The sequence below is a fragment of the Mobula hypostoma genome, chromosome 10, assembly GCF_963921235.1.
Source record: "Mobula hypostoma chromosome 10, sMobHyp1.1, whole genome shotgun sequence".
Lineage (NCBI taxonomy): Eukaryota > Metazoa > Chordata > Chondrichthyes > Myliobatiformes > Myliobatidae > Mobula > Mobula hypostoma.
The window spans coordinates 117211383-117226695 of record NC_086106.1 but is presented as its reverse complement, the minus strand read 5'-3'; the positions used below and the strand labels follow the sequence as shown (position 1 = coordinate 117226695).

Here is a 15313-nt window from a genome sequence, read left to right as displayed (position 1 = left end):
AGAAATGATGGACAAATTTGATAAGTAGATTGTGTCAGTCTTCACCGTTGAAAACACTAACCAGAGAAGTGGGTGTGACAGGGGGGCAGAAGTGAGTGTCATTGCTATTACGGAGGAGGGGGGACTCTAACCCAGGGAATCTTCTGCAACATTTAAATAGAGGTAAAGGGGGCTGGATAATTGGGGCAGATAAACCTTCAGCAGGGACAGCTGGGCAATCTGACAGGAAGCAGAAGCTACTTTTCAATTCTGAATGAAGGTCCCAATACGACACCACTCTAGATCACATGACCAGTCCCAATCCCTTCTCGGGTAAAGCACGTTGTAGCACTGCCCCATTAAAGCCATTCTGCCTGTAGTTAGAGATGATCAAGTACTTAATGTTCAACGTGTAGAAGAGCTTCTTTACACTTTAATGTTTGACATTCAGTGAACCAGGGGGAGAGAGGGAGGATTCCAGGGCAAAGCCATCCATCAGTGAAGCAATGGAGCAGCAGCGAGAGTTAATTGTAGAGACGGAGAGATTAAATTCAATACGCAGATGGCTCTGAACACCCACTGTAGTTGTCAAGTCAAAAGTCTGGAGGACCACAGGATTGGTTTTGGGACAGCAGCAGATAACCAGATTCTACCGATCAAAATAAATCAGATATTAATTTGGCAAGGACATCCAGAAGTACAACTTCCCCTCTGGTCAGACAGACAGCCCCAGTGGTTACAAAATCTCATCCGATTCAGACGGGCGGATTTGAAATTAGCAACGAGAACAAATATTTGTGGTGGAACTCAAGGAGAAGGTCAGTTCTAAACATCAGCCATGGCTTGGGCTTCTAATGGGAAGAACAGTTACCCATTACAGGGAAATTTCTACCCACCTAAAAGCTTCATGTACAAAATACCTCTGACTATTGATAACAAGGTCTTACGCAAGGGGTTTGCAGAGTAGGAACTGCCTGGAGGAAACAGACTGTGGTTTCCCGTTTCCTCCCTTCACTCCCCTGCAGCTCGCTTTCAACCTTGAAAACAAGTTGTAGAAAAACTGAACTGCTGCACAGAGACAGTACATAAACCACCAAGTGAAAAGTTGTCAAATTAAATTTGATTTTGATGAAGAGCGCAGAGGAGTAGCAGAGGGAATTTAATTCAGACAAGCAAAAAGTGATGCACAGTAAATGACAGGACCCTGAGGACTGTTGTTGAATAGGGACCTCTGGGTACAAGAACATAGCTCCCTTAAACTGGCAACACTGTCGGACAGTATAGTGAACAAGGCACCTATGTGACTCCCTTGTCCACTCCCCCCTTTCAGCACTACCCCTGAAAATGTGGCAAGTGCCACAACTGCCCCTACACCACCTCCCTCACCACCATCCAGGGCCCTGAAAAGTCTTTCCAGGGGAGGTGACACTTCACCTGCGAGTCCATGTGGGTTAGCTACTGTACCCAGCACTCTCCTCTCTACATCGGCGAGACACAGTGGAGACTGGGAGAACCACTTTGTCAAGCACCTTCACTCTGCTCACCACAAAAGGCTGAGATCTCCCAGTGGCCACACACTTCAGTCAGGCTTTCCATTCCAACCCACCAGCCCATGGCCTCCTCCACTGCCTACACTCACGTTGGAGGAGCACTTCATACTCCATCTTGGTAGTCTTCAACTTGATGGAATGAACATTAACCCAGTAACTCTCCCCATTCCCTTTATCCATTACCATTCCGGCTGCCCTCTCACCCCTCGTCTTCACTGCACATCACTTCCCTCTGGTTCTTCACCTCCCATTTACTCCATGGTCCAATGCCCTCTCCCATCAGATTCATTCTTCCGCCCTGATGTGGAAGAGGTAATCACCTCCCAGCTTCTTACTGCAACCACCCTCCGCCACCCACCTTCCTCCATCACCTGCCAGTTTGTACATCACCTCCCGCCACCCCCCACTCCACACACACACACACCCTTATTCTGGCTTCTGCCCTCTTCCTTTCCAGTCCTCATGAAGGGTGTCAGCCTAAAATGTTATCAGTTTATCCCCCTCCACAGATGCTGCCTGACTTGCAGAGTTCCTCCAGCATTTTGTGTGTTACAAGATTTCCAGCATCTGCAGAGTCTCATGGTTATGGCACGCTTCCCTTCATTGGCCAGGGACTGCATAAAGAGTTGAGACATGGTGTTATGGTTGCAAGACATTGGCTAGACCACACTTGCAGCTTGGATTGCTGGCTACAGATTGTGATGAAGACAGAGGGGATGACAAAAAGATTCACAAGGATGTTGCCAGGCTCCTGATACGTTGGGAAGGGGAAGTTTGGAGAACAGATGCTGTCAGGACTGAGTTGAAAGGAGAGGTGACGAGTTGGGGCTGCTTTCCCTGGAACAGAAGAAACAGGTGACCTTACAGAGGTTTACAAAAATCATGGGGGGGGTGGGGGGAGACCCAGAGACACAGCCTTTTTCTCAGGGTTGTAGAGTCCAAAACTAGAGGGTTTAAAGGTGAAGGGAAAGATTTAAAGGAGATCTGAGGGACAGGTTTTTCCACACAGTGGTGGGTATAAAGAACAAGCCACTGGAAGGAATCACACAAGCAGGCATAATTATGATTTTAAAGGTACTGGACAGGTACATGGATGGGAAAGGTTCAGGGGGATTTGGCCCAAACACAGGCAAAAGGGACCAGTTTGGTTGACATGGACAAGTTAGGCCGAAGGGCCCATTTCCGTACTGTATAACAATGACAATATTCCAGTAGCAACACCAAGACCCTCCATTCCAATCGCCCCTGATAAATACAAGTTTCTACAGGTGTACCGTGGACAGCATTCTAACTGGCTGAATTGCTGTCTGGTAAGGAGGGGTCATTGCACAGGATTGGAAAAAGCTGCCGAAAGATGCAAACTCAGACAGCTCCATCGTCAATGACATCTTCAAAAGACGATGCCTCAAAAAGGTGGCATCCATCATTAATGATCCACCATCATCCAGGATGTGCCCTCTTCTCATTGCTATGAGAGAACGAACGAACATACACACACGCTTCTTCCCCTCTGCCAGATTTCTGAATGGACAGTGAACCCATGTATACTACTTCACTACTTTTACCTCTTTTTCCACTGTTATTTTATGTTTAAATTTTGTAATTTAGTTTTAATTAGAATGTATTGCAATATTCTGCTGCCACGTAACAAATTTCACAACATCCACCAGTGATATTAAGCCTGATTTTGATTCTGTCAACTACATTGATGGATCTGAAGTTACATACAAAAAAAAAAGACGGCAAATTTCTTTTCCTGAGAGATGTTAGCAAAACTGATGGGCATTTGAACAAACATCTCACCACTATCAGTTATCAAAAATACTAGACTTACTATCAGATACACTTAAATTTAAATTCTCCAGCTGCCATGGCAGATTTAAAACCCACTAGATACGAGCTCAGTAATTTACCCATGATGGTGTCTTTCCATTCCATAGCACTGACCATGATTTACAGAGTGGTCTTTAACTGCTGTGGCGTTTAGTGACGCGAATCTTCAAGGCAACCAACTGCTCAGATTTTTCTGTTGGAAACTGGGGCTAGATAAGCACATTGAGCCAAACCTCATTAGAGGCTAATTGCCTGGGGAGATTCTGTGAATTTGCAAGTGGAATCTAATTTAATCATCCTTATCTTGGAGGTTAGCAGACAAGAAATTAGCATCTTTATTAATAAAAAGGTTGTGTTGTAGTTTGCTGTCTTAAGACAAATAGGTATAAACATGTTATAACACCAGTCACTAATTACATCCTTTTCTTCAAGCCACTGCTCTCTCACCAGAGGAATGACCTGAACAGACCAGGTCCATTCACCTGAGCTTCTGCTTAATTAAGGGATGCAAAGTTGCTTGTAAAATTTTTAACCTCTGAACCATGAAGTCTGTATGCATCTGTATTCTTTCACACTATGAAGGCACCGTTACACATTCAGACAAATCGACTTTAATAGAACAGCTCCCCATGCTGAGGTAGCCTGAAGTTAGAAGATGAATCACTTCCAATTCTTCCATTAGGTCAGAGCGAGTAAATTTATTTCCTGGGAAGAAATTTGGCTCTTTGACTGGTCCCCAATACTTCCGCAAGGAGAAGTCAGGGAAACGCACATGTCTTGTCAGTGGGGTCAAAGTCAAAGTCTGTTCCGAGCCTTTGTGGCCCACCGGGCTGGTGCTTATGCCGGTTTCTGTGGCGTGAAGCGACTGAGAGCATGAGACTCCTCTCCCTCCCCCGGATAGGACTCCAGTCTATCGCGAGATTAATCCCCAGCGTTTGCTGGTACCCATTTTCAGCTGGGTGGACTGGAGCAGTGCATGGTTAAGTGCCTTACTCAAAGACACAACACGCTGCCTTGTCCGATACTCAAGCCTACGACCTTCAGATCGTGAGCCCAATGCCCTAACACTTGGCCACACGCCACACTCATCAGTGGGATCCGAAGTGGAAAGGGTGAGCAGCTTCGAGTTCCTGGGTGTCAGCTTATTGATGCAAATTAAGACGGCGGCACACCAGGGGCCATGTTTCATTAGGAGGTTGAGGAGATTGTGTGGTCACAAATTTCTATGGATATACCGAGGGGTGAGTACTGTCTGATGGAAGGGTCAATGCACAGGGTCAGAAAATGCTGCAAAAGGGTTGCAAACTCAGGCAGCTCCATCATGGGCACTAGCCTCCCCAGCATCGAGGGCATCTTCAAAAGGTGATGCCTTAAAAAGGTGGCATCCTTCATTAAGGGCCCCCATCACCCAGGACATGCCCTCTTCTCATTGCCACCATCAAGGTGGAGGCACAGGAGCCTGAAGAGACATTCAACATTTTGGGATGGGCTTCCCTCCCTTCACCATTAGATTTCAGAATTGCACCACACAGCTGCAGCAAAACAAACTTCACGGCATATGTCAGTGATAGTAAACCTGATTCGGATTCTATTATATACACATGAATTTCAAGGCTAAATGAAAACCATGGCAAACCATGGACTTGCCACCTCCCCCCACCTCCTCAAAAATCTACGTCAATTTTGCCACTGTGGCGCAATGGATAACATGTTGGCCTTCTATCAGTGAACAGAAAAGCAATTCAGAGGTTACCAGAGTGGGATTTCCTTTATAACGGGGAAAGTTAAATTTACATTTTGAAGGGTGTGAGGGCTACAGTCCAGCTGCAGGTCAATGGGACTAGTCAGAATAACAGCTCGGCACAGACTAGATGGGCCAAAGGGCCTGTGGCTGTGCGGGAGTACATTATGACCATAATTCATATAAACTGGGTGAAAAAACAGTGAACAATAGACCAGCCTTTAAAATTCTCACTCCTCACAAGCATTACAAAGCACCTCCCTCTGCCTCTTAGCCCAGGAAGGGTGGAACGGTAGTGTAGCTCGAAGCTAATCGCTTTACAGTGCAAGCGGTCTCCAATCAGGGTTCTATTCCCACTACTGCCTGTAAGGAGCTTGTACGCTCCCCTCGTGACCACGCGGTTTCCTCTGGATACTCCAGTTTCCTCCCACAGTTCAAAGACACACGGTTAAGGTTAGTGAGCTGCAGGCCAAGCCATGGTGGTGCCAGAAATGTGGCAACACTGGCGGCCAGCTCCCAGCACATCCCTCACTGGTCTGACAACACTAAATAGCGCATTTCACTGTATGTGTAACAAATCAAGCTAATCTTTAAATCGGGCACAGTTTGAGTGGGCAGGGGAAGGGACTGATACTGCACTAGACAGGAAGAGAGCATTAGACAAGCAAAAAGTTGTTAATTGAAACAATACGCATTTGCAATCGTTTTTAATTAAATGTGGGAAGAGATCTGAAAACCAGATATCTGGCTGCATTTTAATTGAACTTTAATGAGAAAGTCTTGTACTGTGGAGTTCAAAAAATAATGTTTAAAAATCATGTTTCTCATTTTAAGCATATTCCATCTGATATTTCCAAAACATCACCTTTCTATAAGTTTCTGAAATACTTGGACGTGGTTACTGATGTGCAATTCATATCATTAACTGGCTGAAATGAGGCAATACATTAATGATCTGTATGATGGGGTGGAAAATTGGATTAGTAAGCATGCAAATGATACTAAGATAAGTGGCGTTGTGGATAATGAAGTAGGTTTTCAAAGCTTGCAGAGAGATTTAGGACAGTTAGAAGAGTGGGCTGAAAGATGGCAGATGGAGTTTAATGCTGATAAATGTGAGGTGCTACATTTTGGTAGGACTAATCAAAATAGGACATACATGGTAAATGGTAGGGCATTGAAGAATGCAGTAGAACAGAGGGATCTAGGAATAATGGTGCATAGTTCCCTGAAGGTGGAATCTCATGTGGATAGGGTGGTGAAGAAAGCTTTTGGTATGCTGGTCTTTATAAATCAGAGCACTGAGTATAGGAGTTGGGATGTAATGTTGAAATTGTACAAGGCATTGGTAAGGCCAAATTTGGAGTATTGTGTACAGTTCTGGTCACCAAATTATAGGAAAGATGTCAACAAAATTGAGAGAGTACAGAGAAGGTTTACTAGAATGTTACCTGGGTTTCATCTCCTAAATTACAGAGAAAGGTTGAACAAGTTGGGTCTTTATTCTTTGGAACGTTGAAGGGGGACTTGATAGAGGTATTTAAGATTATGAGAGGGATAGATAGAGTTGACGTGGATAGGCTTTTTCCATTGAGAATGGGGGAGATTCAAACAAGAGGATATGAGTTGAGAGATAAAGGGCAAAAGTTTAGGGGTAACATGAGGGGGAACTTCTTTACTCAGAGTGGTAGCTGTGTGGGACGAGTTTCCAGCAGAAGTGGTTGAGGCAGGTTTTATGTTGTCATTTAGAGTTAAATTGGACAGTTATATGGACAGGAAAGGAATGGAGGGTTATGGGCTGAGTGCAGGTCGGTAGGACTCGGTGAGAGTTAGACACGGACTAGAAGGGCCGAGATGGCCTGTTTCCGTGCTGTAATTGTTATATGGTTATATTAGATTTACTTTTAGCTGGGTGACCATTTAATTAGGCTAATTAACAGCCATTAAGGAACCATGTTACTCACTGCCTTGCCCTTCACTGGAAGAGTCACCACAACAAAGCCAATCTTTATAATAATAATCTGGGAAAGTTAAATTGCTGTGCAAGTATTATGGACAGGAGATGGCTACTCCACCCCACAAGGCTATTGCATCCCTCAATATGAACATGACCCGTCATCTGCAAGTCTCATTTCCTCATCTGTACTGGCACCCTAAAGCCTTCAACTTCCAGACCTTCAAAAAAAAAAAATTACTTCCATCTTAATGACCCGGCAAACAAAATCAACCCTTTCACACCCAATATCCATATGTTCAGCAAGAGGTATTTGTAACACGTACAGTGAAATGCATGTTGCTTGTGCCAACGGGTTGTGCTGGGGGGTGAGGGTGGCTGGTAAGTGCTGCCATGTTTCCATTGCCAACATAGCATGCCCACAACTTATTAACCCCTAAATGTTTGGAATGGGGGAGGCAATTGGAACTCCCGGAGGAAACGCATGTGGTCACGGGGAGAATGTACAGACTCCTTAGAGGGGTTCCCAACCTGTGGCTCACAGATCCCTTGCTTAATGATATTGGTCCATGGCAACAAGAAGATTGGGAACCCCTGCCTTAAGAGACAGCGGTGAGAACTGAGCCCCAATCTGATCTCTGGCACCGTTAACTAATTGCGCTAACCGCTACCATGCCCAACGAGCTCTACTTTGTCATATTCCATTATCCTGTGTGTAGGAGTCAGCGTTTCCGATATCCTGTTCATCCACACAATCTTTGGCATTCGGATATTTACCCAATTACAAGCCATATTAAAGGGCAGGGAACCTTGGCTGTCATGTTAAAGTCTGCAGAAGTGGACATATCACAATATTGCCCAAAAGCCAAACAACAGCTATCATCAGCAATTTTCGTTTCACAGATAATTAACACAGCAAGATTTCCTTCCAAGTGAAATGTCAGCAGAAGCTGGTGCTATTAGAACTCTCTTCCTACCATAGAAGGCAAAGTCAAACTGTAAAACCTAAGGATAATTGGTTATAATGGAAAACTTGGCAACCCAAAAAAAAGATCAATGTGACTTTAATTAAAGCTTGCAAACCAAGGTTAAATATCCAAGAATTTGTTAGAAAACAACATATCCTTGGGAGCTGAAAGCAGTCAGTTTGCTCTCCCAGATTAAGATTAAATTATTACACGTGGCTTTTTCTACTGAGGTTGAGGGGGACTACAACTGGAGGTTATGGGTTGAGGGTGAAAGGTGAAATGTTTAAGGGGATCATGAGGGGAAACGTCTTCACTCAGACGATCTCGAGAGTGGTGGAACGAGCTGCCAGTCCAAGCGGTACACACGAGCTCGATTTCAAAGTTTAAAAGAAGTTTGGATTGGTACATGGATGGTAGGAAGGCTATGGTCCTGCTGCAGGTCGATAGGACTTGACAGTTTAAAGTGGGTCAGCACAGACCAGCCAGGCCGAAGAGCCAGTTTCCATGCCGTACGCTCATCGCTGACATTGTAACACAATAAAACGTGCTGTTTGCGTTAACTGACAAATCCAAGGCTGTGCTGGGGGCAGCCCACAAGTGTCACCACACATTCTGGCGCCAAGATAGCGTGCCCACAATGCCTGGCAGAAACAACACAAGAAACAGAAAAATAGCAACAAAACAGCAAACAAGAGCCTGTTCTCTCTCCCACCCTACTCACACAACAGTCAGGCTGCCAGCCGCCGCCCCCCCCACCACCCCGACAGGCCACTTCCAAATCTCCAAGCTCCAGCCCCTGGCCCGGACTCACAGAATCAGGCCTTCATCTTCCAGGTACGCCACAGGGACCCCAAGTCGCAGACTTCTGATGCCCAGAACTGGGCAATTTCAACTGAGAATGAACTCGCACTACAAAGAGATTCGTACCTCAACAACATGGCCTCTGGATTAACATCCTTCCTCAACATGACCAGAGACATGGTCATTGGGACAGCAAGGTGCACAGTACTATAGGGGCTGGTGCGATGCTATTGTAGCTAGAGGGGGGGTTGGGGGGGGTGTTGGTGTTCGATCCCAGTGTCCTCTGTAAGGAGTCTGTACACCCTCACTGTGGAATGCGTGGGTTTTCCCTCAGGTGCTCTGGTTTCCTCCCACAGTCCAAAGATGTAGTGGGTAGGTTGATTGTAATATTGTCCCGTCATCAGTTAGGGACTGTGGGATTGCTGAGGCAGCATGGCTTGAAGGGGCAGAAGGGCCTACTCATTGCTTTATTGCTAAATAAATGTGTTGGCACTTGTGCACCTTAGTTTAGTTACAACGGTAGACAATCTCCACAAATGCTCACCGTCTGAATGACCGCAGCTGTAAAGCACTCAAGGCAACACCATCTCCCACCACCACTCAACACCCCCTACCCGAATCCACGCCATTCAATACCTCAGAACTCAATAGCATCATTACTGTTGATAAAGACAATTACACGTCACCAAGCCAACTTCATCTGTACTCAACTTCCAATCATTCAGCAGAATAGCAGTGATCCTCCATTTCACACCATCAAGACTCAGGCACTGTAAACAATTTTTCATTATTTGGCTGGCTTTTCCCTTCAGGGTTAGAGGTCACTAGCGTTCACCACTCATCCCAATAAACCCTAATCTGCAGTAAGGCTATGATTAGGAGGAATTTCTTTAGCTAGAGGGTGGTGTGTCTGTGGAATTTGTTGCCACAGGTGGCTGTGGAGGCCAAGTCACTGGGTGTACTTAAGGCTGAGGTTAATAGATTCTTGATAAGTCGGGTGTGAAAGGTTACGGGGAGAAGGCAGGAGAATAGGGTTGAAGCGGGGGAAATGGATCAGTCTTGATGGAATGGCAGAGCAGGCTCGATGGGCCAAATGGCCCAATTCTGCTCCTATGATTATGGTCCATTTCAGGTCAGTTAAGAGTAACAGTGCTGTGTGTCTTAAGCAACGCACGAAGTGCTGGAAGAACTCGATGAGTCAGGCAGCATCCATGGGAAGTGCTGGAGGAACTCAGCAGGTCAGGCAGCATTTACAGAAATGAATAAATCAACTGTTTATTCATTTCCATATGGAACCTATATTTCCATACAGATGTTGAGTCCCTCCAGCACTTTGTCTGTTACTCTGGATTTCCAGCATTGCAGAATCTCGTGTCTATGGCAACATTTCAGGCCAAGACCCCTCAGCAGCACCGAAAGAGGAAAGAGCACGCTCAGAGGATTGTGCTCGGAGAGGCTGTGTCGGAGGGGCTGGTTGGAGGCTCGAAGTTTTCGGACGGACTCAGAGTCCGCTGTGGTCGGGTGCTTCCAATGGTGCTGCATCGGCAAGTTGGCGGTGCTTGGAGGTTCATGGCAGGGAGGGTTTCTCCCTTCTGCCGACTGCGTGAGATGATAAGGCTATTTGGACTTGGAGACTTTTTTTTTAAACCGTGCCCATGGTCTGCTCTTTATCACATTATGGTATTGCTTTGCACTGTTGTAACTATATGTTATAATTATGTGGTTTTGTCAGTTTTAGTCTTGGTTTGTCCTGTGTTTCTTGTGATATCATTCTGGAGGAATGTTGTATCATTTTTTTTTAATGCATGCATTTCTAAATGACAATAAACAAAAACTGAACTGAACTGAAAAGGGAGGAAAAAGCCAGGATTAGATGGTGGGGGTTAAGGGAAGGCATACAAGCTGCCAGGTGAAGGGGAAGATGGGTGGGTGGGGTGGGTAAAAGCAGGAATGAAGTAAGAAGTTGGGAGGTGGTAGGTGGAAGAGGTAACGGGCTGAAGAAATCTGATTGGAGAGGTGAGTAGACCATGGGAGATAGAGGAGGGGGGACCGTGGGGGAGAGGGGCAAATGAGAAGAGAACCAGAATAGAGAATGGAAAACCGGGTGGGGGGGGGTAGAGAAATCAGCAGACATTTGAGAGAAATTCATCTTTAAAAAAGGTCATTCGTACATCCTGAATATGGTAGGCATTTTAAAATGACAACACAGTAGTTACATTGTCACCATTACTGCTGGGCTCTAGTTATAGTGACATCTACAATGGGGCTGTATTTTCGGTACCTTGGAATTCACTGGAGCACCACAAAAAAACCCTGCAGTTTATCAAAGCCAACCATCAACTCCCACAGGGTAACAAATGCAACCCTTTTGGAGTAAGACAACCTCCAACCTGCCGCACCATCCAGTATAGTCATGGCTCGGATTTACCATTACCCCTCTGGACCATAAGGCATAGCAGCAGAATTAGGCTATTCGGCCCATCAGGTCTGTTCCTACATTCCATAACAGACCATTTATTATCCCTCTCAACCCCATTCGCCCACCTTCTCCCCATAACCTTTGACACCCTGACTAATCCAGAGCCTATCATTCTCTGTTTTAAATATACCCAATGACTTGGTCTCCACAGCCATCCGTAGCAATCAATTCCACAGATTCACTGCTCTCTGGCTAAAGAAACTCCTGTCTCTATTCTAGATGGACGTCTTTCTAGCCCAGGGTTCCCAACCTGGGGTTTATGGAATGGCAGTAATGGTGTGTTGTGCGTGTCCCCTTGCTTAATAGTATTGGTCCATAGCATTAAAAAAGGTTGAGCATCCCTGGTTTCTGAGGTTGTGCCCCCCTGCTCCTGGACATCCCCACTATAAGAAACATCCTCTCCAGGTCCACTATCTGGGCTTTACAATAGGTTTCATTCTTCTAAAATATTACCTGACACTTCCTCTTAAAAGGCAACATATGAATATGCATTGTACAATTTTAAATCTTGTAATTTAAATTCTGGAATTAAAACTGTCAAAACTCAACTTGTCTGCATATTTGCAACGCAGGACATGTTTTCATTCAAAAAAAAAATCCCAGAAGTGCTAGATGTATTTTAATTAACAAGGGATGCTCATTTAGAACTTTTAGATTAGATTATGGGGACACTCAGTCCTCATTTATTGCCATTTAGAAATGCATGCATTAAAAAATGATACAATGTTCCTCCAGAATGGTATCACAGAAACACAGGACAGATCAAGACTAAAACTGACAAAAACCACATAATTATAACATAGTTACAACAGTGCAAAGCAATACCGTAATTTGATAAAGAGCAGACCATGGGCACAGTAAAAAAAAAGTCTCAAAGTCCCAATAGCCCCAATATCGCACGCAGATGGTAGAAGGAAGAAACTCTCCCTGCCATTAGCTTCCAGCGCCGCAAACTTGCCGATGCAGCATCCTGGAGGCACCCGACCACAGTCGGACTCTGAGTCCATCCGAAAACTTCGAGCCTCTGACCAGCCCTCTGACACCGAGCACCATCTCTGCCGAGCGCTTTGACCCCGGCCCTGGCTGCCAAGCAACAGGCAATGCCAAGGATTCGGGGCCTTCCCCCCCGGAGATTCTCGATTGCACAGTAGCGGTGGCAGCGAAACAGGCATTTCAGAAGTTTCACCAGATGTTCCTCCGTGCACTCACGTCTGCCTCCATCAAATCAGAATTGTGCACGGCCTCCTACTTGACAGGTTAATTTAATTTACCAAACATACTGTTACCTAGAATGTTATTCCAGTATAGCAGAGTATTGTTCAAAGTTACTCAATGTGATTTTGATTGCAAATAAATATATCTAAAAAAGAGAAGGCAGGAGGATGGGGTTGAGAGGAATAAATCAGGTATGACTGAATGGGACAGCAGTCTTAATGGGCCAAATGGTCTAATTCCACCATGTCTTATGGTTTTAATCAGCCTTTTTGCTGTGCAGATTGTACACATTCTTAGCTCAAATTAAAACAAATCAACAATCAAAACAAAAATTAATTCCTTTGCATAGAAGCTGCCTGACCTGCTGAGCACTGCGCACATGTTACTCTACATTTTCAGCAACTGCAGAATCTCTGGTATTTAATCAAATCAGAAGTCCCTCATCTTAATGAGTTCTTAATTACCAGATCATCAGCTCAAGAATTCTGTTCACCATATTCTCACTACTCAGTGCACTTCACAGAGCTAAAACTGCAGAAGATACATTTTCTACAGCACAGGACATTGGGGGGGGAAAAAACGCAGTTTCTTGGGCCTTCCTGCCTCAAAGCACTGAGACACCAACCACAACACCAAATGCGAGGCATACGAAAAGGTAAAACAGGAAGACCTAAACAGCAAAATTGATGACAAAGTTTCAAATGATTAAAATACCACAAGCATCTGAGGTAGAAAGCCAATCGATGCTCCATTTTAAAGGCAAAGGTTAATACTACAAAGAGGAGGAATCCAATGCAATAATGAATAAGGTGTCTTGATGAAGAGTTTTGACCCAAAACATCCGCTTTTTATTCCTCTTCATAGATGCTGCCTGACCTACTGAGTTCCTCCAGCATTTTGTGTGTTACTCTGCATTTACAGCATCTGTAGAATCTTGTGTTTAGGAATACAATATACCCCTTTAATAGTCTGTGAAACACTAAGTTTTACCTTACTTCCATTACAACCTTAAAGGCTTTGAAAACTGCTAACAAAAAAAAAGCCAGGCCTCGAATATACACCTGAGCTACTCATGTCTTAAACTGCAAACATACTATATCCTTTCAGTGGTTGAAGACCATCATTGGTTAATATTTCCGAGAATGCCCTGTCACACATTTTATCCAGCAGGTAACACACTTCACTGTCATCCAGAATCACATAAGACGTAGAAGCAGAATATGGCCATTCAGCCCATCAAATCTTCTCCACCATTCTAGCATGGCTGATTTATTATCCCTACAACCTCATTCTCTTGACTTCTCCCCATAACCTTTGACGCCCTGACGAATCAAGAATCTATTAACTTCCGCTTTAAATATGATTTGGCATCCGCTGCCATCTGTGGCAATGAATCCCACAGATTCACCAGTCTCCGGCTGCAGAAATTCCTCATCATCTGTTCTAAAGGAATGTCCTTCTATTCTGAGGCTGGTCCAAGAGCAGAGGAAACATCTTCTCCACATCCACTCTGCCCAAGCCCTTCGATAGGTTCTAATGAGATTCCTGTCTCTCCCCCTCCCTTTCTAAATTCCAGCGAGTACAAGCCCAGAACCAAAAAAGACTCCTCAAACGTTAACCCTTTATTCACAGGATCTGGCTGTGAACCTCCTCTGGACCCTCTCCAATACCAACACATCTTTCAGATTGATGGATAGTAGCTGGGTCTGAGCCAAGCATGCCGATACAATAACGAATGCGGGGACGGGTGGGACCGCTTCCTCTTTAACACCTTCGGTGAAATAATTCAGTTGCGGAAACGGTGAAGCGAACCCACCGCCCCGCAGGGAAGTGTCCGCGTAACCGGCTGTTATTTCCATTCGGAACTTTGACAAATAAAACGGATGGGCGCAGGTGGCCCGGCCCGGCTATAACGGTTCTTTACTACGAGGTAGGAAGTGGTCGGGGAAAGGAGAAGAAAGAAAAATCAGCTCGGGTCGGTAACGGGCTCCGCTCTACGACCCAAATTCCCTTTCACTGAAGTCGACTGAGCCGAATTTCAGAAGCGGACACAAGCCCGGTAGCGCTGCTCGCTGCGGCGCCAATTTCTGCTTCTCCCCACCCGACTGTTGTTTCTCCCTTCGCCCTCATTCATCGCCAGCCGACGCCCAGCGATGTGCACCCAACCCACATCTCGACGGGTGAACAATAGCGGGACTGACCAGCGGTTAACAGCCCGGGGGCGAGGCAGCGCTTCATTCATGACAACGCCGGTAATGGCCCCGGGGGCGTCTGGCAACCCTCCCACCGGGGGCAAACGACCGCATGCCTGCGACAGTGGAACGACCGAAGGCGGGGAAGCGGTGTTTGCACGCACACTCACCGACTGCCGAGCCACCTCCGCCGCCGCCATGGTCGAGCCTTCACCGACTCGCTTCCGAACGCCGCCGCTAGATACATCTGGGCGCTACCACAGCGCGCCCGCGGGGGTGCCTGCAGCTCCCGATCGTCCCGACCCCTCTCTCACAATCTCCTTGCCGGTTACTCCTTCCTGGTCTTCTTACCAATAACAAATCTTGTTGTCTCATTAACAACTTGCTTTATCTAACTGACCTCTGCACAGCAACATCTTCACCATGTGTGGGCGGCAACCCCTCTTTTCATTTTACCCGGGTCCAATTCGAGCGGAAACCTTAAGTATCTTGTTCTCTGCCTCCGTGTATCTTATACATTTAACCACACCGGTTCATAAATTATTTCTTCATTAATAACGGACTCTTGCAACTTGACTTTGCTGCATTCTTTCATTGCGGT

General features: G+C 45.7%; 1 protein-coding gene across 4 annotated transcripts in view; it reads right to left on the bottom strand.

Moving 5' to 3' along the window:
* Positions 1-15048, bottom strand: part of LOC134353138 (septin-6) — a 76936-nt gene extending 61888 nt beyond the window's left edge. For 2 of the 4 annotated variants that reach the window (XM_063061086.1, XM_063061090.1), the window contains exon 1: positions 14883-15048. In XM_063061086.1, the coding sequence (XP_062917156.1) occupies positions 14883-14912 (30 nt within the window). In that variant the 5' untranslated portion in view covers positions 14913-15048. The remainder of the gene's footprint in view (positions 1-14882) is intronic. The other 2 variants (XM_063061088.1, XM_063061089.1) reach the window with 2 other exon arrangements.
* Positions 15049-15313: the final 265 nt, after the last annotated feature.